We start from the raw sequence: 23,255 nt of genomic DNA, 5'->3' as shown, positions 1-23,255 counted from the left end.
CAAGATCAGGGTCAGGGCCTAAGTTTTTGGGAGGCAACCCCTATATCCATCACCTGTGGTGACCGGCCTTCCCTCCATTCCTATCCCAGCAACATTTCTAGTCTTACATAATCTTCTACTTTCTCTGGCATGAGACCTCATGCATGCAGGTCACCAAGCACTGGTGGCTTCAGTGCAGCTGAGATTAGGATCCTCTCTGTCCTCTCCTAGACTCCTCCTTCTGTTATTTTGAATAGGACACTTTAACCTAAACCTTAAGTATAAACTTAAACTTGTAATTAAACTTAATACAAATAAATAAAATAAATAAACTTAATGTGTGTCTGAGGTTGAATTGTGCATACCCTGGGAGTCCTAACCCTCACCCTAGCTCCTAGGAAATGTGACCTTATTTGGAAATACGGTCTTTGCAGAAGTAATCAGACTGAGGTCATTCTAGAGTAGGGTGGGCCCTCATCCATTTACTGGTGTCCTTGAAATTAGGACATAGAGACAGATGTGCAGGCGCTTTGTGGAGATGGAGGCAGATTGAAGTGATGAATGCCAAAAATTGTCAGCAACCACCAGAAGCCTGGAGAGACCAGGGCTATCTTCCCCTAGAGCCTTGAGAGAAAAGATGTCCCTGCTGACATTTTGATTTCAGACTCCTAGTCTCTAAAACTGAGAATAAATTTCCGCTAGCAGCTACCCAATTTGTGGTAATTTGTTGTGACAGCCCTAGGAAACTAACCCAGGGTACCAGAAACATCTGCTCCTTTAACCTTCATCATTACTATCCCACTTTCTGTGAACAGTTACAAGTGTGTCTAAATAAGTAGAGAACCAAGCTTTCCATCTAGAACAGCCTATATTCTTAACCAGACCAAAATTCCCCTTCCTGCTGTCATGATAATGTAATGGCTCTTTCCTAAGTTGGCAAGTGGATAGAAACACCTAGAAACCCCCGAGGGTGGCTATAATAAACAAAACATACAATAACAAGTGTTGAGGAGGATGTGGGGGAAACCAGGACCCTTCTGCACTGCTGGTGGGAATGTAGAATGGTACACAGTCCGTTAGTTTCTCAAATGGTTCAACATAGTTTCCACATGATCCGGCAGTTCCACTCCTAGGCATGTATTTACATGAGAGAAATGAAAACATAGGTCCACACTAACACTTGTACATAAATGTTCATTGTGGCATTTTTCATAAGAGCCCCGAGTGGAAATAATTCAAATAATCATCAACTCATGAATGGAAAAATAAAATCTCATACAGGCATACTGTATTATTTGGCCATAAACAAATAAAAGGACAGTGTTAAACATGCTACACGGATAAACCTCAAAAACATGATGCCATATGAAAGAAGCCAGATGCAAGAGGTTACAAATTGTAGGACTACATTTATACGAATTGTCCAGTAAAGGCAAATTATGGAAGAAAACAGATCAATGGTGGTTGGGGGCTGGGGCTCAGAATGAGGATTAATTATAAATCTGAGATCTTACTGGGGGATGAATGTGTTCTAAAATGGATTCATAGTGATGAATACTAACAATCACTGAATGGCTTATTTGAAATGAGTGAATTGTACAATGTGTGAAATAAAGCTGTTTAAAAAAAATGTTTAGATTTTTAGGACCTATACAGGTTAAGAGCCAGCCCCCTTAGACTATTGGGTTATTTTAAAACACAGTACAGACACTAGGTTTTCCAGTTTTCAATGATAAAGTGCTCCACTTTACTTATGCGAACTTTAGCTGCAGAAAAATGCCAGAACAACTTGTAATTGAAACAGTGCAGAGGCCAAAACCAAAAAGAATGTCATCTGGACACTTACAGGCTAAGAAGCCACTGTCCCCACTTCTTCAGAGCCTCTGAGGTGATTAGTAACCAATTAAGTAATGACATCTCTTCTTTCTCATCCTATCAGCATCCCAGACACACTAAAGCCTGGTGACAAGGACCCTCTCTCTCCACCAACCCGGCTTCCGCCACTGGAGCTCTTCAGCTGCAGCTTCTCTGGCTGTGTGAAGCCTTGTGCAAGAACAGATCCAAACAGGCAGCCTGGTGTAGGTGGGTGGCTGAGGCAGAGCCACCTGAAAGAGCTCTTTCCAGAAATGCCTTATCGAGTAGCCTGGCAGGATGCGCAAACCCTTCTAACTTCCCAGTGTGCTGTATGTGGCAGTAACTCCACTTTGGGGAGATTCTGAAGGCTTGAGTCAGGCCCATCTCTTCCCTACTCAAACTGGGGAATGAAGGGGATACATCAGCCTGGCTTTCCAGATAGGACTTCATCTTACTCTAGGACAGTGAGATGAAGCAGCCCTTGGCAAGAGCCAGGCAGGGCAACAGAGCCCATCTTTGCCTGGTCCCTCTTGATCAGGACTTCAGTCCCATCTTGGCCATCATCTCCTCATACACGGTCCATGCCATCGCTGCCATCAGAGCTCTGCGGAGGGCCCGGGGGACGCCACCTTGGAAGAAGCCACGCAGCCCATAATCCTATGAGGAAAACGAACGTCAATACTCTAGAAGCCAAGTACCAACACAATGAACACACCTAGCGTGAGAGTGAGGGTCTCTGTTACCCCATTTTCGAGCCTAGGTTTTTAGATTTTTATAGGTGATACCAAAACGGAATAATGGATCTAAGGAGACAATGAACTAAAAACATTTTTTTTGCATAAAAGCATTTTTGCATAACGTTTTACTAAACTCTATCTTTTTAGGCCTGCTTTAGCTAGGACAATTTCTCAGCTGAAAATCTTTTTTTATTTTTTTAAAGATTTTATTTATTTATTCATGAGAGAACACAGAGAGAGAGAGAGAGAGAGAGAGAGAGAGAAGCAGGCTCCATGCAAGGACCCCAACGTGGGACCCAATCCCAGGACTCCAGAATTATGCCCTGGGCCGAAGGCAGGCGCCAAACCGCTGAGCCACTCAGGGATCCCCCTCAGCTGAAAATCTTTATACTGGATTGCCATATACAGCTGGATAGCTTATATAGCTCACGTAAGCACCAAGACCCAACAGGCAGCTAAGATCCAGGCCACAGTGTGGATGCCACACCCTGGGTTCTGGCACCAAGCTAGAGAAAAGGGCGCCTTTTTGGCCATTTGTGTGCCTGGAGGGAGCATCTTATGCTCTTAGTGGTCCTATATAAGAATTAAAGACAAAACACCTCTTATTCCTCCTTCATAATGTGGACTGATTTATTCATTCCAACCGTTATCATTCCTGCTATTTTCATACATAACTGAAGAATATTATTTTCCAAGTTTAGGGTTTTAGGTATAGAGAATAAGAAAGCAGACGACCCAAGCAGTGAAGACTATGATCAGATTCCAAACTATCTGTTTATATCTAGGGTGAGACAGATAAAGCATGCGTAGGCTCATGTTGTTTCCTCTGCTACATACAGAAAAATATAAAAATGTAGGGACAAACTTAGCTTGAACAACAATAGCTGGTATGTGATAACTGTGTGCTTCCAAGGGACCAACCCAAGGGCTTTTAAATGGTGCTTAAGTGGGGGCACCTGGGTGAATCAGTAGTCGAGTGTCTGCCTTTCCTAAGGTCATGATCCTGGGGTTGAGTCCCACATCAGGTTCTCCACAGGGAGCCTGTTTCTCCCTCTGCCTAAGTCTCTGCCCCTCTCTCTGAGACTCTCATGAATAAATAAATAAACTCTTTTAAAAAATGGTGCTTGAGTGTACTTTATGTCTCCTGTACTTTCTATCTTTATTTTTAAAAAATCTTTAATAATACCGTTTGTGCATTTGTGTTAGAGCAAATTTCTAGAAACCAAATAATGTGTTTGTGATTTTTTCTGACTTTAGTTCCTCCTTGGTCCTTGATCACCAGATGACCAGGCCCTTCCAGATTGCCTGATTCCATAGGTCTGGGGTGGAGCCCAGCAATCTGCCAGGTTTGACAGGTATCACAGGTTGTCCTAATGTAGTCAGTTCCCTCCACCCACCACCAAAAAAACCCTGCAACAACAAAAAACCCAAAACAACCCACAACCAACCAGATGTTTTTAGCAGTGATTCTTTGGAATCATTGGGGAACTTAAGCTACTGATCTGGCCTTCAGATAGAAGCAGCCCAGGTTGTGACCTGGGAGTGGGGACTTTTTAAAGCTCTGCAGCTGATTTTAATATTTAAAAGACATGAACTACAGAGAGAGAGAGAGAGAGAGAGAAAGAGAGAGAGGGAGGGAGAGGGAGCGCCTTAACCACAAGAACCAATATTTACTCCATAGCCTTACTTTGAAAATGAGTGTCATTGCCTGGCCAATCCACCGAAATTTCATTGGGGAGAGCTGCATATGAGTTTTGATAACATCCGCAGGTTGAGTTACCAGGGAGGCCAGAATGCCAGCAAAGATCCCACAGCTGAAATTTACCACAGGGATAAGGTTTGCATCCAACTGGTCTGAAACAGGACAAAGGCGACATTCAATTACAAATGAATCTCACATTCATCACATAAATATCAATACCAAGTGGCCCACAGATTCTTCCCCAAAGTCAGAGGAGTCTAGATTCAAACAAGGTTAAGGAGTGGATATTTAAAGCTATAACCAAGTGTGAATGGGAATGATGGAGTTAAAATTTTGTCTTTACAACCATCACCATAACTGATTTGGGCAAGAATCACTGATTGAAGTTCAAACATTCAAGTGAAAGCAACAGGATGTTTTATACAGATTTATACAGGTTCAAAGTGTTCCCCCACACTGGCGCTTTCAAATTACAAAAGAAAAAATGAGTTTTCAGTGGGGACACTATCTTGTCCAAGTGACAAAAAGTCAACCTCGCCCACAATGGGTCCAAGCAACGTCATGAGCTTCCTGATATAGGTGCTAGAGACTAAAGAACTGTAACTGGGGATCCCTGGGTGGCGCAGCAGTTTGGCGCCTGCCTTTGACCCAGGGCGCGATCCTGGAGACCCGGGATCAAATCCCACGTCGGGCTCCCGGTGCATGGATCCTGCTTCTTCCTCTGCCTGTGTCTCTGCCTCTCTCTCTCTCTCTCTCTGTGTGACTATCATAAATAAATAAAAATTAAAAAAAAAAAAGAACTGTAACTGTGTTAAATTTACTGATTTAAAAAAATAATAAAAATTAAAATTTAAAAAATTAAAAAAAATAAATTTCCTGATTTTGAGGAAATCGTTCTCAGAGAATCTCTTTGTTCTTAGGAAACACACATGGAGGTATTTAAGGGTAAAGGGGCATCACTCCTGCAACTTACTCTTAAATGGAATTGGAATAAACAATTATACATATAGGGAAGTCAAAAATGTACATACAAGCTCCCTTATTGCCCTAACTTTCTAGGGCAACATAAGGCTGTGACCTGCATACCTGTCATCCCTCCTGGTGCCTTTGGCAGAGCAATGAACTCCTAAAGCACCCCAACTTACTTGATTACCACTGTCGTGATGGTGGCATGCCAGTTTTCCCACCTCCACAACCTTGACTGCATTTCCTTGCTCAGATTATCCAGGGACACCTTATTGAATGCAGGTTCATTCCACAGGATGTTTCTATCAGGACCAGGCTCTGTTTAGTTAGACATTCGCTGCCCACTGATCGTACCCCCGTCATGACCAACATGAGCTTACTGACAGCATGGGTCTGTCAGAATGCCTGAGGTTTGGTACCCTTCCACCCAAACAGAGGGCTCAGAATCACTTCAACTGGGAACACGGCAAGGGAGGTGCTAACTTTATCAAACGTGTCTGATAAGAATCAGATCAAGTGTTTCTTGAGAAAAATAGTCTCCCAGGTCTTACCCCAAAGTTTCTGATTTAGGAGGCCCTGGGTGGGACCCAGCATTCTAAAGATCAGGTAAATCTGCGAGGTATTATTGCAGGACTTCTGCAAAACATGTTTTATTCCACCCCACCCCACTCAAGAAGTGTGGGGTGTAATACCAGTACTCTGCTATAATAGTCTATAAACTCGAAAGGTCAGTGGCCAAGTATGTCATGACCACTACTACTGTGGCCTAGCACCCAACCCTGACACAAGGCTGACATGGCTTAGGTCCTAACAGTCTAAGAAGAATCTGGAGATGCTAAGAATAAAGAGTCTCATATCACAGAGAAAGTGGTGAGGATACGAGGTCTTGGAGATATCTCTTCCCTACCAGACCTTCTTTTGTCCATACCATGGGTCATGATATTTTTGGTCTGGTTGTAGAACATCAGGTAGATTCCAGAAAAGGGTGCGTCACGAAGGAGTGTTGCTGTCAGGCCACTGAAGAGTCCCCGGTGCCCCTCACTGCGATAGATGCTCCTCAGGGCCGTATAGATGCTCTCATAACCATACCTCCCACTCTGCAAAAGAAGCATAAGACCAGTGGCTTTCACAGCGGCCCTGGTTTTGAACAATGAACCAACCTGACTTCAGGGTACATGGCATTACCAGGGCACATGGGGTCTGGTCTCTTTTAGATTCTAAATCTGGAGTTGACCTCAGTGGCCCCTTGACAAAAGCCCAGTGCTTCTGTTCATCCACCCTGAAGGCCTGAAGCAGTCAGACTCACCTCGTAACGTGTCTTGATCACAGTGATGGGTGACATGCAGACCCCTGCAACTGAGCGAGAGCCCACTCCCAGGATGACGGACTCCAGGGCGGTGGGGGGATGGCCTCGCAGGAAGTACTGCTTCAAGGAGTAGAGAGTGCCGAAGTAGATGCCAATTCCAGGGACACACCTCACAATGGACTGCAGAATAAGTCAGAGGGAGGAAAGAAATCAGAGACTCATGCTTTTAGATACTGTCTTAGCTGGGTTTTACCAAAAGAAGATGGAGATCTGCACGCAAGTACTTGATTGAAGGTGTGGAGGTAATATCCATAAGAGAAAGGGGCAGTGAGGCAAGAGAGATGGCAGCCAGTGAAGGTCAGGTTGCCGACCCATTACTGACTGCCCTGGGCAATGGAATCCCTTTGGAGAAACTCTGGGAATCAGCGTAGGGCACCTCAGAGTTACCCCTCCTGTTGAGGAGGGAGAGTGAGGTTTTTAAACATCAGCGGTCATCTTCCATTGGGAAGGGGCTGCTGTGGGCTGGGGTGAGCATTCACGCCCTGGCACTCCCAGCAAAGTAGGTTCCTGGGGCCAGGAAGAGCCCACAGGTAAAGAAACGCAGGTTCGGCCTGTTTGCACCGAAGGGCAAGGGCAAGGATATGCTGGCAGCTGGGGTACCAGCTGCACCTGCTCTAGACCTGCCACTGCTCCAAAAAGCTGCGTCTAGGGCAACACAGACAGGGAGAAGCCCTCTGGCAAGAGTGAGTAGCAACAGAGACCAGGAGAGCACACAAGTCCTCCCCCTGCTTCTGACGCTCACCTATCCTTCCTTGGGAGGATATGTGAGGTGTATGAGAAAGGGCTACTTTTTTTTTTTTTAAAGACTGTATTTGTTTATTCATGAGAGACACACAGAGAGAGGCAGAGACATAGGCGGAGGGAGAGGCAGGCTCCCAGTGAGGAGCCCAGTGCAGGACTCGATCCCAGGGCCCCAGGGATCACACCCTGAGCAGAAGGCAGATGCTCAACTGCTGAGCCACCCCAGAAAGGGCTATTAAAGCAGAGGGTGCAAGAGGAGACCCAAAAGGCAGCTTACAGGGGATATTCCTTTCCAAAGGCCCAGAATACTCTCCGTGCGAACCACCTTCAAGAGCAGAGCCAGCATCCCAATGCGTCCGGATCTGAAAGCAGACAAAATGGGGGCCAGAAAGAAAAAAATCCCTTAGAGTTTGTCCTCATAAAAGAACTTCCCATCCAAAGACTTCTTTCCTAAGAGCACTCAAGAATCTCTACAACACATCTGGGAATCACTGAGTTTCCACATGTGCAGGGTTTGGCACAGACGTGTGTATCTGCCCATTCACACTGCAAACAATGGGATGACCCCCCATTTCACATGCATTTGATGTACTTCCCTCAGGGCTGAGCCCAATGCGGGGCATAAATGAAACACTAATACTCGCCTTATTTCCAGAAGACCACCCATACTACTCATATCAGACAGCACAGTTATGACATTACAAGCTAGCACAGTAAAATGCAAGGTCCCCAAGGCAGATCCCAGGAAGGGGTCTTCAGAGGGCCCATTTACTTAATAAGAAATATCAAATAGAAGCTGGGCATGGCCTGGGTTTCTCTTTAAGCAACCCGCAGAAGGGGAGTTGACTTAACACAGTTGAGATGCTTTGTGTCTGAGAGAAGTTGTTGAAACCAGTTCCTCAAAGAAATGGAGAGAACAGCAGGTATTACCCATGGGCTGAGGGCTGGAGAGTCTGCAGGCGTGTTTTGAGGAGATCCAGGGGTTGGAAAAGGAGTGTGGAGCAGGTCCCACTGATGGAGCCACACAGGAAAGCCTTGATCACCGGATGCAGCTTTAGGGCAAGAGAACACTGAATCAGCAACTTTGCAGCCACAGGCCTCATGGCCCCTGCTGCTTTCTCCACCCCGAGAGACTACCTGGCGACGACCTGTATTATCTTCCCACTTCAGAGAAGGGAAAAGTGTACCCAGGAAAGAAGAGTGCTGGAATGCTGTGGAGAACAGAGTTCCCTGCTAGAGGGATCTCTCTGCCCTTAATCTTGAGAATGAGCAAGGAGTATCCTCCTGAACAACACATCTACGTCCATCCGTGAATTAGGCCACCAACTGCAGCTCCTTCTCTGTCTCGACAATAAAAGTTATGGACCATCACCTTATCTTCACAGAAGTAAAATCAACTGAACCTAATGTCTGAACTATTGGTTGCCGGGCTCTCTTGGTAATAGAACCTGTAGATATTTACAGGAGTGAGACAAAGGAAGTGAAACCATAAGCTCAGGTTCAGTGTAAAACCTGGACCACTTCCTGTAAAACCCTGTCAATTTCATTAACTTGAAGCTTTCCCTTTCTCTCATGCCCATGCCCCTCCCCGGGACCTAAGCAGATCACAGATGGCACTGTAGACCAGCAGCTACCCCTGACCCCTGGGTTTGCTGGCTCTCCTTTAAACCAGGACAGTAGTATACCCTGGCTAATGGAGAGGCGCCACTCAGAAGGGCAAAGACTAAATGTCCTTCCATGAGCCCACCATGCTAGAGGCATCGCGGCTTGCTGCAGAATCAGCTCCATCACAAACAATTGTGAAAAGGTGCGTTTAAAAATCCAACCAGGGGGTGCCTGAGTGGCTCAGTTGGTTAGGCGTCTGTCTTAGGCTCAAGTCAGGATTCCAGGGTCCTAGGTGTCGGATTCCTTGCTCAGTGAGGAGTCCGCTTCTCCCTCTGCCCCTCCCCCTGGCTCATGCTCCGCCCCCCTCAAATAAATAAATAAAATCTTTAAAGAAAAAAATCCAACCAGGAAAGAAAAGCCCTCTTCTCGAAATAAGACATTTGGCAAACTCCATCCAAAAAGATCTTCTCATTAAATGGCACTTGCACTATTATTCTTTAACACACAGTACGCTGTTGTCCTAAGACACTATGAAGTTTCCGGTTATACACCTTACAGCCACCCACCCAGAACTAAAATGTGCGTAAACTGTGGTTTTTTTGTTTCACAAAAGGGAACAGAGATCACTCCACATTTCTACCAAACGAGCAAGTCTCAAATTAGAACTTGAACCACTTAAAAGACTAAAAAAAAAAAAAAAAAAAAAAAAAAATCATGTAATAAATACTGGATGTCCTAACTTCCTAATTCTGTTCAAAAGGCTTGGCAAGTATCCAAGGGTGACAGAATTGATAATACAACACCTACAACCAAGCAAAATGTGTCTACCTCACCATTCCCTGTCCTGCTCCTTTGGCTAAGCTCTGTTCCTGTGAGTCTGAGCTTCTCGGCCTCATCCTTCCAAGTGGCATCTTCTGGCAGCAAGCATCAAAGCCCCTATCTTTCCAGCCTGATGTTACATCTCCTCTTCTCTCTCTTGGCTAGTCATCCCTCAGTCCCCACCACTTGCCATCCAGCTAAAGCTGCCCCTCCGGCTCATCAGGAACCTGCCCATCCCCGGACCCCTTGCCCCCTTGCCCGTCCCAGACCTTCCCTTACTTGGCCGTTCCAGTGCATTTCAAACAGCTGGCCCACCTCTGTTTTGGGCTGCTTTTCAGGCTGCTACAGTCCCTGTCTCAGAGGTTTCTCTTATCTCCCCTAGCCACAGCCCCTCAGGGCCACCTCACCCACACCACAGGGCACCACGCCCACAGCCAGTTCAGCCCAGCACCCCTCTCCCTGGGAGGCCCCCAGGCATCTCCAACTCTGGCTCCAAAATGGAAACCCAGTCAATAGTTCACCACAGCCCTGCCTCCACTCCACAAGATATTCCAGTGGTAAGTCTGGGAGACACGTGAGACTCCTCACTGTACCTCCTGCTACATGACCCAGTCCTGCTGATATACTGTCAGTGTTGCCAGTGCCTGCCCACACCCATCTGTCCCAGCAGCCTCCACTACTACTAACCTACCCTCCCCTGACCTCTTGGAGCAGCACTGGGTGAGGTATCTGTGTACACTTAAAAGCGAGGTATTTTAACCCATTTTACAGATGAACCTGGAACTTACAGAAGTGACCAATGTGTCCTAAGGGAGAGTTTGAGGCCACTGGTAGGCTTACAAGGTCCTTTCTGGATCAAGTGGCCCCTTGTTACCCTTTTTGTTTCTTTAAAGATTTTATTTATTCATGAGAACACAGGGAGAGGCAGAGACAGAGGGAAAAGCAGGCTCCATGGAGGGAGCCCGAATGTGGGACTTGATCCCGGGACTCCAGGATCATGCCCTGAGCCGAAGGCAGACACTTAACTGCTGAGCCACCGGGGCCGCCTGGGTGCAGCCAGTTCTAATTTGCCTTTCTCTTAGCTCTGAAAAACCCCATCCCAGCTCCTCCCACTCTGATTAATCCCTGGGGGTCTCTGCTTAGCTTTCACCTGCAGTGAAAAAGCCTCTGATCGCCCTGTTGGCCTTCAGTGCTCCTCAGTACCCTTAGGGTCTAGGACAGAAGAGGCCACTGGCTGTCCTGTTCATGATGGTACTTCCAAGCCCTGACCAGGGAGCCTGGTGCACAGTAGGTGCCCAAGAGTAAAAAATGAATGAATCCCATCACCTGCAGGATGGCTCTCCATTGAGCACAATTCCATAGGCTAAAGCTTAGTGGGGGCCCTGCGTGGCCCATCCCAGGAGAGGGTCATCTCCCCAGGCTCCCTTCAGCCCTTTGCTTGGGTTGTGGGCATGACAAGTAGTTGCAGCTTTGGTGCAGTTCTCTGCCCTGCTTACCCAATTCTCTCATAGGTATTGTATGGGATTTGTCTTTTAAGGCTGTGGTCGTTGACACACATACTCCACACACACCTAACCACCCTGGTTGCAGAACTATTTTAGGTCTTTACCCTTACAGCCTAATGATTGGGCAGATTATTGGTTTAATAAATATTTGTTGAATGAATAGAGCCTCTAACTTTTTTAACTTTGTAATTTTCCAGGCATTAGGACAGAGCAGATACTAAATACATACCAGCTGTACAGACAAACCTCTACTAGTTAAAAAACAAAAACCCCCACACACAACAGGTAATACCATTGTTTTCAGAAACAAATCCAGAATTTACACTTTTTTCATTTTGAATAGTCTTTTTTAAAAACAAGATTTTATTTATTTATTCATGAGAGACACAGAGAGAGGCAGGCTCCCAGTGGGGAGGCAGATGCGGACTCAGTCCCAGACCCAGGATCACCTGAGCTCAACCACTGAGCCACCCCGGTGCCCTTCATCTTGAATAGCCTTACGATATTGTCACATGAACACCCTTTGAAGGTATGTTTTTTTCTAAATAGCCGAAAGTTATTCAAGGTAAAAACGATGAGTAACAAAAAAACAAAAAACAAAAAACAAAAAACCGATGAGTAACAATTTGTTTTTTTGAGGAAGGAGGGTAAGAAACCCAATACTACACAGTAGGCAAAAGCAGTAAGTTAACAAACAGGTTGCACGAGCGACTGACTTCCTTTTAAAAAACTGAACCCGGGATCCCCGGGTGGCGCAGCGGTTTGGCGCCTGCCTTTGGCCCAGGGCGCGATCCTGGAGACCCGGGATCGAATCCCACGTCGGGCTCCCGGTGCATGGAGCCTGCTTCTCCCTCTGCCTATTTCTCTGTCTCTCTCTCTTTCTCTCTCTGTGACTATCATAAATAAATAAAAATTAAAAGATAAAAATAAAAAAATAAAAAACTGAACCCTATTCAAGTCTCCAGGCCACAGCCGGAGGACCCAGAAAGAGAAACGGCAAGCACGTTTCCAAAGATGTAAAGCAGAGCCGCGGCCGCTGCCTTCTTCAAGGATTAACCCCCACACACCCCGCCTGTGACCCGCAGCTGTGACCTGCGGGCGGGAACCCGACGGTGGCACGAACGCGGCGGCGATTCGCGGCCCGCCCCGCCCCGCCCCCGCCTCCACCAATGGCGGCCTGGCGGCACGACCGCAGCAGCCAATCCGGGCTCAGGGGGCGTGGCCTGGCGGCGCCCCCCGCCGCGCTAGTGGCCCACCCGCGGGGAGGTGGAGACGCAGAGGCCGCCCGCAGCCCCGACTCACCTCGCTGGGGCACACGCTGCTTTTTAGGCTTGGCCTCACCACTGGGCCTCGCGGCGGCCCAAATACCCGCCCGAGCGCCCTCCCCCCCCCCCCCCCCCGCCATGAGGCATCCAACTCAGGGCAACTTCCGGGAGCGCTCGCACCTCCCTCGGGGTCGCACGAGCACACCCCGGCCACTCCCGGGTCCCGGCAACTCCGCTCACTGCCGGGACACCAGCGCGGCGGCGAGACCTCGGCTCGTCTGTCCGGGGGGGGTGCAACGCCTCCCTCGCCCCCCATCCCTCTCCCGCCACGTCCCCGCCCGGTTCCGCAGGCGCCCGGGGAGCGGAGGGCCGCTGGCCCTCGGCCACCTCGAATCTCGCTCCACGAGCCGGCGTTTCGGAACCCCTGCGTCCCTTCCGCGCACGTTACCATAAGCGTCTCCACCTTGTCCCCGACATCCTGAGGCTGCAGCAGCGCCGGGCGTGACTTCTGCAACATTGGACGGGAGGCCGGGCTGCGGGGGCCGTTGGCGGGAGCGCGGGCCCGGCGCCGGCCAGCCCGCGGGAGAAGGCGGCGAGCGCGCGCGGGCTCTGCGGGGGGCGCCCTCCGCGGGGCACCCCTGCGCCTGCTCCGGCTCTAGACCAGCTCGGCGCTCCGGCCCATCCTGCCCGGCGGCACGCTCCTGGAGCCCGGATCCGGCGGGCTGCGTCGGGGGCGGAGAGAGCGGAGGAACCGCGCGCAGCCCCGCGATTTCGCTTCCGGGGCCGGGGCGGGGGCCGGGGCCGGGGCGGGGGCCGGGGCGGGTCTGGCGCTGCGGAGGGTGCTCGCTGCAGTGCCACCCGGCGAAGGTGTCCGGCACGGCAGGGCGCGCGGCTCCCCTGGCCCGGGGCTTGAGCGGACGTGCGCGCCGAGACCAGGCCGGGGCTGCCAGGTCTGGTGCAAGGATTTGAACGCATTTGCACTCCGAATCCAGCATAAGTAGTCATCTGTGCCTGTTGACCTACAAATGTGGCTCGTGTACCTGACGACCAGAATTTTTAATTGTAGTTAATTTGTATTAAAAATTAAAGCAATGTGGAATATTTTTCTGTTAAACGACTTTGCCATGTGCTGTAAATTGGCCATACACTGCATTTCTTTTTTCTTTTTTTTTTTAAGAGAGAAAGAGGGGGCGCGCACAAGTGCGCAAGGAGACACACAATCTTTACCCGTTGGCTTTTTCAATGAGGAGCCCCCTCCAAGGGCTCAAACTCACCCCTGGAGATCATGACCTCAGTGGAGAATCAAGAGTCCCAGGCTTAAGCAACTGACTCACCCAAGCGCCCCCACACACTGCATTTCTAAGACTTTAAGTAATGTGGTAAAATAGCTTATTAATAATGGTTATTACATGTTGAAATGATATTTTGGATATATTTGGTGAAATATATTATTAAGATTAATTTTATGTATTTTTTTCCTTTTCTGAAAAATATGGCTACTAGAATATTAGAAATTGCACAGATGGCTCACACTACCTATCTATTAGACCACAGTGGTCTAGACGTTTTAAGATTATGGTTTACCTCTCCTCTGGATTCTAGGAATAACCTGTATGGTCTCCCAGCTTCCCATTATTCCAGTCTGGTGGAGCCGTTGAAAAAGTACTGCTGCTGGGATCCTGCAACTCCTATTGAAAAAAGCAGGCACATACCTTCCATGTCCCTGATTATCTGAAGAATAAAGTTCAAGCTTTTCATAGTGACAGGCTTCCAATACTTTCCAGTATCTATTCTTCACCCAGGAAATCTAGGCCAGGGAAGAAACTGATAAATTTAGGGAGTAAGATGCTGTTTTTATTTTATTTTATTTTATTTTTATTATTTATTTTAAGATGCTGTTTTTAAAGACTTCATTCCTGTGCTATTAAGTCACAAGGAACAAGCAAGAAAGCAGCTCTTTATCCCCAGAAGGGATGAAGCAAAACATAAACATTAAAAAAAAAAAAAAAACATAAATCTGCTTATCTTGTTCTAAGCATGAGGCTCATTTTCTTTGTACAGTGTTGATGGCTAAGCTAAAACTTCTTTTTAGAGAACAGCTACATTTTCCCCCATAGGGCAAGGATTCCTACTTTTGAGAAACAGTGGATTGGTGTATTTCAGAGGCAGCCCTTAGCCACTCTGGGGTTGGGGCAGAGGTGGGACCCACAATGAAAGCCTGTTGTCGCTGGCTACCCCACCACAGGCAAGTGCATTGGCTTGGCCCTGGGCTCAGAAGATATGCGCTGGCTTTCAAGGGTGGTAGATGCCTGCCAGGTTTTCTTCCTCTGTATTTGCTTCTGCCATACTCCCAGCCCTGGAACCCAGAGTCCCCCTATCGTCTCCAATCCTGGAGATGTGGAAATGTATGAGATCGCATGAAAGAAGCATTACTCATTAGCAGATGAGCGAGGGCTTTGGAACAATACTTACTTAATGGCGGAACTTGGAGCAGTGAGCTAAAAAATAAAAGAAAAATATATGGTGAAAATGCTGCTTGTGACTTTAGTTCAAAAAAAGGTCATTAGCATCAGACACAGCTCCCCTGATTTGTCTGCGGTCGATGGAAGGTAATTTTTGTTTCTATGACCTAACTGCCCCCACTTATACATTAGGTCCCCTGAGCTCATTCTGGCCTTTCTTTCATTAAGGTTTCATGATGCTTTCCCATCCCAGTGACTTTAGTCACTCTCAATCCAGGAAGAAAAACATATACCTCTGTTTGGATACATGACCCCCCCTTACAGCTTTATTCACAGAAGCTTTGATATCTGGAGGCGTTGCCACCATCCAAGAAGGAAAAAGCTGTAGTAAGCATGGGAAACCGGAGATGGATGGGAGGCAGAGTCTGAAACCAGCAACTTTGGTTCCCGCCCTCCAAGGCAAAAGTAGATGAGCCTTACAGTGCCTTGCACCTGGGTGAGCCTCTTTACAACTAGTGGCCTCCCAGAGAGGTGAATGGGTATGTTATGATGGGCTCCATCCTGTAACCAATAGACGCTCCTATCCATTTGAACATCCCCTCCACCCCAAACACAGTCTAAAAGAGCAGTGTTAAGAGTCTCCAAGGGCACACACTGCCCTCAGCAGTGGGGGGAGTCACCCTCTGTGCCTAGCCTCAAGGTTGGGCACAACCAGCAGGGAAAAAATTCTAATGGCTTTACCAGAAGCTTCGGCAGAAAGGATGGTCCTGTCACTGCTTCAGGCTTTCTTTCTTCTGTGCCAGTGACCTTTGACCTTTGCCTCCAGCCTCACCACTGAGCTGGGGATGACCAGATTATGAGAGAGAGCAAGGAGGTAGAGCTATTCATGGGCTCGTCTCTGAGAAAGTGGTAGAAGACTCTACGGTGTGTGTGAGGTGTTGGGGGTATGTCCCCACAGAGTAGGGGTCCTGGGATTTTACTCCAAGAGCCAAAATATCAGGGTTGAGCTGTGAAACAAACCCAGGCCATATGGCATTGTGTGTTTAATCAGCACATAGAAGCCACAAACCTCTCTAACAGCATTGTGACAAACCATTTCCCTATCTTTTGCAATGATCAAGTTCCTTGCATTTTCCTGCTGTCTTCCCAGTGAGGAAACATATACTACCTTTTGGCTAAAACTTCACAAACATAAGCACGTGTTTTCTCCCAGTTCCTGACCAGTTTGAATTGCCCACAGTGGTGAGCAGGATGCATTTGCAGTTCATCGACTATCAAGTAGCTCTACCCACACATGGCAAGCTGTATTCATCTTCATCTTCAGCAGAAAGGCCCTATCAGTAAACAAGTATTCCTTGTGAGATGCTGAGTTTTATGGGTCAACTTGACTAGGTGATAATCCCTAGTTATTCAATCAGCACCAATCTATGAGTTGCTGGGAAGGTATTTTGTAAATGGGATTAACATCTACAATCAGTACACTGTAAGCAAAGGAGATTGTCTTTAATAATCTGAGCAGGTCTAACCTAACCAGCTGGAAGGCCTTATGAACAAAACTGAGGCTTCCCTAAAGAAGAAGAAATTCTGCCTCAGGACTGCAGCTTGAGTTCTTCCCGAAAGTTTCCAGCCTGATGGCCTGCCCTGTGGATTTTGGACTTGCCAATCCTCACAATTGCATAAACCAATTCCTTGAAATAAATCTATTAATGTACTTATATATACTAGCTATATTGATATATATTAATACAATTTTTTAAATGTGTGCATACACACACACACACACACATATATTTCTCTGGAGAACTCTGACCAATACACCTGGTTCTCCCTTCTTGGGGGCTGTGTCCTCCTCATCCCTGTGTGCCCTTGAGAGCCCATGGAGGCAGAGCAGTAGCGTGCAAAGAAAGTTGTCTTTGGGAAGCAATGGTGATATCTGCATCCAATCCTGACTTTGTCAACTGCTGCTGTGCATTCACCTCAGTTTCCCCATTTCTCAAATTGGAGCTAAAAGTACCTACCTTCCAGGATTACAGTAAAGATCAAATGAAATAATGTGCATGGAAGTGTTAAGTAAGACATTAACTGTAAGGAATTACTTCAGTTGGGGCCCAAAATTGTTTGTAGACTGACTACAGGCTCATTGATTGGTGTTTTCCCAAATCAGAGGTGGCCAAAAATCCTATGTAGATTATGTTCAGGTTTGAACATATTACCCATCTACAAACTTGTTTTTTTTTTAAAGAAAGTTAGCATTCTTTTTTTATTTTTTTTTAATTTTTATTTATTTATGATAGTAACAGAGAGACAGAGAGAGAGAGAGAGGCAGAGACACAGGCAGAGGGAGAAGCAGGCTCCATGCACCGGGAGCCCGACGTGGGATTCGATCCCGGGTCTCCAGAATCGCGCCCTGCGCCAAAGGCAGGCGCCAAACCGCTGCACCACCCAGGGATCCCCCCATCTTCAAACTTGTTACCTTGTCCTTGGATAAAAAAGGAACATCTAAGATTGGACCAAGAGAAAAACAAAAGTAGAAATTCCTTTGACATCAGGATTGCTGCATGAGTACTTATTGTCCGTCGTAACACATAGTATAACCCCACAGGGCTCACTCCTAACTTGGACACAGGCAAGAAAATAAACCGAGAGAGAGAGAGAGAGAGAGAGAGAGGTCAGGACAGGGAGGGGCAGAGAAAGAAGGAGAGACTCTTAAACAGGCTCCATGCCCAGTGTGAGCCCAAGGCGGGGGCTCGATCTCACAACCCTAAGGTCATGATCTGAGCTGAAATCAAGAGTCTGCTGCTTACCTCACTGAGCCACCTAGGCACCCCAAGAAAACAGACCTCTTGAAGGTGATGCTCACGGTTCCTGTAAAGACTGCGTTGGCACTATTGTAAGCCATCATGGAAAACGTGGCATCTATCATGGTGTCCAGCACACCACCCTGGATAATCCTGCAGGGCCAGATGAGGGGAGAAATAGTCACCATGACTAATAGTCACCAAATAGTCACCAATAGTCACCTAAACATCTCCCACCCCTCTGGTGTAGCTTGCATTAGCCTGAGATTTTCACTTGGCACAGCCAGGTGCTGGTGGGGCAAAATGGTGCAGGCTTCCCTGTCATCCAAGATCAAATTCTTACCTCCCTCAGAGTGGAGCAGAGAAGCAAGAGAAAACATACACCAGGGGAAGACAAGTAAAGTTGTCTAAAGTAAGCTGCAGCACCTGTTTAGAAGGGGATGAGCTATTCAAAGTGGCAGAAGAAACCCTTTGCTCCACCACCAGCCTCAACTTCAAATTCTGCTGAATCTTGTATACCCTTCTGGGTTAGCATCTGGTGGAAACAGAATTGCACAGCGATAGAGACCCGACTCTGAATCCCATGTTTCTAGCCACATGACCTCAGTCACATAACCACTCAGGGCATCTTTGTCTTCATTTGTAAGACAGGAAAAAGGACTACCTCCTTCTAAGAATTTTTGTGAGGAATTAACATAACTAAAGCTCCTTGCACAGGGTCTGCCATCTACTCAAACTGAAGATGCAGTTTTCTCTCTGATCATGTTTAACCTCCACTGTGTGTTCCACTGCCATTTAGGAGGTTGAGGACCAGTGAAGAGATCCCTAAACAGGGAGTGGGCCCTATCTCGGGTGGATCGCTGAGGGGCCGGTGGAGCTACCCTTCTCCAGGGAGCCAACAGAATGAGGTTTATGCTCCTCTGTTTCGCAGTAACTGAGAACCTGCTCATGGCAGCCACAGACTCAGCCAGCCTAGGGCCCTCTCCCTGCTTTTTGGCCAAGAAAAAGCCCATTTGAGCTGCTGGCTTGGCTGGCCCTCCAGCCTCATCCAGATGGCCCCTCCAGGAGGTGCCCAGGCTAGAACAAGCAGACACACTTCTTCTCTGGGTCACTGTGGAAGATGACATATTCAAAGCCAAGTCTCTCCATCTATGTGATCTGGAGGAGGCGGGTGTCTTCTATCATTTGAACTAGAGAGAAGAGTCAGGTCGGGTTGGGGAACTCAGGCTGGAAACTGACTGTTCAGGCTGTGCAGATCTCCAAGGCAGAAAGCCCCTGACCCTGAGGGAGGTCCTCGGGAAACCCCGCTGCCCTAGCTTCCCACCTAGTGCCACACTCCTCTGAGAGGAGAAGAGGTTAGTAGCGAGGAATGGACTGCCCATGAATTTGGGATGCCACAGTTTCTATCAACTGAATAACAAATATTAATCTGAAATGCACTGATTTTGGCAGGTGAAAATCCTGTCTATAAAATAAGCAAATATGTCCCCTCCTCTAATTACCAAGGTCTGAAATTTAGGTGAGATTTTCCTGGGCAGTATTATCTCCAAGGGACATGGGGAGGGCTTAGAGGACTTAGTTAGAGTCCAAAGGTGAAGCCTTCAATACATAAAATCCAAACACTTGTCAAACACCTGCACTTTTGCCAAGAATCTCAAAGCAGAAACTCTCATGACAGGTTAGGTATATGAAACCAGAAGTCTTCCAACTGACTCCTCCTGTCCCTTCAATGCCACTTCCGAGCCTTTGCCCTTCCTTTCCACTGGTGCTCCTTCACCCATTCAGAATTGCAGCTCAAAGTGGCCACAAGAGGGAGCACGAGCCCTGTCCCCAACAGGTTATGGTGCCTGGCCTCTGGGACAGAACCTGACTGATGGGGTGTCATTCTCATTTTACAGACTAGGAAACTGATGCTCAGAGCAATTAGGGGACAAGCAGCTGGAAGTACAGTATACTAATGGGAAGAAGTTATGGAAACTGAATTCAAATACTGCTCTACTATCTACTTGCTGGCAAAAGAGCCCCCAGCAGGTGGGCAGTGAGGATTGGAGAGCATTACTAGGCTTTTTCCCCCCTGAAGAGCCCATCTCTCTATAAATGAGAATCTATATTTCTTTCCATCTGTATAGATGAGAAAGGGTGTATACAGGAAACTGTGAGTAAGCCAATAAATAAGCCAGAAAAAAGTAGAAACTGATTGGTACCAGTGAACGTGAATAATAACCAGGTAGAAGGTATAAGAAAATGTTGCCGTATGATGGATTATCCAAAATCCTTGGGAGGAGGGCATACAAGTAAGAAGGCATAGTAAACCAAATGGCCAACCAGGGTGAAGCATATTAGGACCAAAGCCTGGATGACACGGGGGAGCAGGACAGGGAAGTGCCAGGGAAGACTGTCTTTGAATTGTGTGCCACCAGGGTCATTGGGGCTTAACCAGACTGCAAGTCCCCATATGCAAGTAAGGATCCTTCCAACATGCAAATTTGACCATTTCATTCTCCTACCTATAACTCTTCTGGATAAAGCCTGAATTCTTTAACATGGCAGGCCAGGCCCCAGCCTTTCTCTCCGACCTGCTCCCTGGCCTCCTTTCCCTACCACTAAACATTTCTGCTTCTGCAGTTCTGGGAACTTGACATGGTCCATTTCACCTTTGGACCTTGGTACTTGCTCTTCCTGGTGAAAACTGACCTGTGTATTAAATACATGCGTGAACTAATGAGTCAAATCAGGATAGTATCAGGCGAAGTCTAGACTGCACCTCTTTTGGATTTCTTAGGTTTTCAGCAACCACTTCCAGTCCAGTGTAAGGATTATTCTCCATCCCAATGCTGGGTGGAGGCCCATCATGGTGGAGCTTTATTATGAATTCATAGAGAAGACTGCAAATGGATCATGGATATGACTTTCAGGTTGTAGGTGCTCTGTGCAGTTTCTTAAAGAGGTAGACCTTGCTAAGATGCTAAAGCTATCCCTGGTAAATCTGAACACCTCTATCAGGAGCACTTAACTTGGGCTGGATGGGGACTCTGAATAATTCAAAACTGTTGTCAAAACTTCGCTTATGTGTGGGTATTTTTCTCAAGGTGCTCTGTGCCCCAAAACATCTCCCACCCCTCTGGTGTAGCTTGCATTAGCCTGAGATTTAGGTACAAGTCTGAACATGGTGATCCTAGACTCACATGATGTTAGGCCAGAAAAGGAACTTCGTGACCACCTACTTCAACTTGCCCATTTTCGAAGTGAGAAAGCAGGCCTTGAGGGGAGACACAGTGAGGTTTGGGCAGAGCCCGCACTAGAATCAGAAATTCCTGTCTCTGGGTCCCATGCTGTCTCTATTCCGTGCACAATCACTCCTAGAATCTCCTTATTCCCACCCAGTGACTCCTGTAGACTAGACAGGTACAGTACAGGTGAGGAATTGGGAAGGACAGTGCCTTTACCTGGCACACCCAGCTGGGGTTACCAGGGTGATTAACAATGACCAGGAAGAGAGCAGATAACCTCAGTGTCTGGGAATGAGGACACATGGTCCTACCTACCTACCTCACCTAAGTTCTTAACCCTGTCTTGTTTCAGGGGCCCATTCCTTTATTCATTCAACAACAATTATATAAGCACATATCGCACTTACTGGCATCAATGTAAGAAATTACTCCAAGAAAAGAGGATCTACTAAGCACTGAGGTGACAGTATAATGAAAGTTCCACAAAAACACAGATTATCAGGAAATTGCTATAAGGTTATGTTTCAGAATTTCAGTGTCTGGACATTCAGAATGAGGAGTTTGTCTTTTGTCATTAGTGACCTGACCTAATAATGGAGCTGGGGGAATATTCAGAATAAAGTAAATTTGTGTCTGAAGCAGGGGTAAGAAGCAACCTTCTCATGTTTTTCAGAAGTTACATTTTTTGCAGGAGTAGTATGTGAATATCCTAAGCATATTTTGAACATTTCAAGGAAGCTGTTTGGATGCTATCCTAAAATGAGTAGGCTGCCCTCCAGGCATTTATTTACAATACGGTCAATATAATGTGTGTCACTTTTGGAGAATGTATCATCTATTATTGAAATTATGTTGTTAACTTGGAAAAGAAAATAAATAATTGTTCTGGAATCAGAAATCAACCTTTTGTGTACTATGTAATGGGATCCAAGAGAATATTCCATCTAAAGGTGATTTTTAGATTTTATATGTATTATGTATCTTCGTAGTAATAAAACCTTGTCTGTGCAAAAAGAAAAAAAAATCCCACCTAAATTTACAGGAGAGAAAGGAAGTATAAGAACATAGTTTGGTTTGAAGTAGAAGAGTATAGAGAAACACAACACACACTCTCTAATCAAAAGAAAACTGGTGTGGCTATATAAATGCTGAACATTGCAAACTTTCAGACAAGGAGTATTGTTGGAGGAAAAGAAATATTTAATAATGATAAAAGAAAAAAAATGATAAAAGAGTCGGGGTACCTGGCTGGCTCAATCAGAAAAATATGAGAATCTTGAGATCAGGAGTTTGAGCTCCATATTGGGTGTAGAGATTACAAACAAACAAATAAATAAACTTTAATAATGATAAAAGAGTTCATTCTTTTTTTTTAAAAAAGATTTTATATATTTCATGTGAGAAATGTATGTATGTATTTTATATGTATGTTTTATATGTTTCATGTGAGAAACACAGAGAGAGGCAGAGACACAGATAGAGGGAGAAGCAGGCTCCCTGAGAGGAGCCTGATGTGGGACTTGATCTCAGGACACTGGGATCACGACCTGAGCCACAGGCTGATGCTCAACCACTGAGTCACACAGATGCCCCCAAAGAGTCAATTCAATAAAAAGGTATACAAATCTTATATTTGTATGCACCTAATAACAGAGTGTCAAGATATATACAGCAAAATTTAAAGAGATTAAAATGAAAATAGACAAACTCCCAATCACAGATTTTATTTTATTTTTAATTTTTTTATTTTTAAAAAGATTTTATTTATTTATTTGACAGAGAGAGAGAGTGCACAAGCAGGGGGCGCAGAGACAGAGGGAGAGAGAAGCAGACTCCCCACTGAGCAGAGAGCCCAATGTGGGACCTGATCCCAGGACCCAGGGATCATATCCAAGCCAAAGGCAGACACTTAATCCACTGAGCCACCGAGGCGCCTGAACACAGATTTTAATACACTTTTTGCAGTGATTCATAGAATAAGCAAACAGCAAAAATCAGCAAGAATAAAGACTTCAGCGGGGCACCTGAGTGGCTCAGTGATTGAGCATCTGCTTTCGGCTCAGGTTGTGATCCCAGGGTCCTGGAATCAAGTGCCACATTAGGATCCCAGTGGGGAGCCTGCTTCTCCCTCTGCCGGTGTCTCTGATTCTCTCTTTGTGGGTCTCCTGAATAAATGAATACATAAATTAAAAAAAAAAAAAGAAGAAGAAGAAGAAGAAGGAAAGA

At 46.5% G+C, this 23,255-nt stretch overlaps 1 protein-coding gene across 3 annotated transcripts; it reads right to left on the bottom strand.

Annotated features, from left to right (window-relative positions):
* Nucleotides 1–1,159: 1,159 nt before the first annotated feature.
* SLC25A38 (solute carrier family 25 member 38) lies at nt 1,160–13,285 on the bottom strand. Of its 3 annotated transcripts, none has more exons than XM_025461232.3 (7): nt 13,003–13,278; nt 8,276–8,397; nt 7,623–7,707; nt 6,545–6,724; nt 6,167–6,335; nt 4,258–4,424; nt 1,160–2,490 (listed from the first exon to the last, which is right to left on the bottom strand). In XM_025461232.3, the coding sequence occupies exons 1-7, from the start codon at nt 13,054–13,056 to the stop codon at nt 2,368–2,370; spliced, it is 900 nt and encodes a 299-aa protein (XP_025317017.1). In that variant the 5' UTR covers nt 13,057–13,278; the 3' UTR covers nt 1,160–2,367. The 3 variants fall into 3 exon arrangements, with proteins under 3 accessions (XP_025317017.1, XP_025317016.1, XP_025317019.1); XM_025461231.3 differs by having other exon boundaries at nt 12,988–13,277; XM_025461234.3 differs by lacking the exon at nt 4,258–4,424 and having other exon boundaries at nt 2,402–2,490; nt 12,988–13,285.
* Between the last annotated feature and the right edge of the window lie 9,970 nt (nt 13,286–23,255).

The sequence above is a fragment of the Canis lupus genome, chromosome 23 (assembly GCF_003254725.2).
Source record: "Canis lupus dingo isolate Sandy chromosome 23, ASM325472v2, whole genome shotgun sequence".
Classification (NCBI taxonomy): Eukaryota; Metazoa; Chordata; class Mammalia; order Carnivora; family Canidae; genus Canis; species Canis lupus.
The sequence above is the reverse complement of the archived record's forward strand: the minus strand, read 5'-3'. Positions and strand labels throughout refer to the sequence as shown.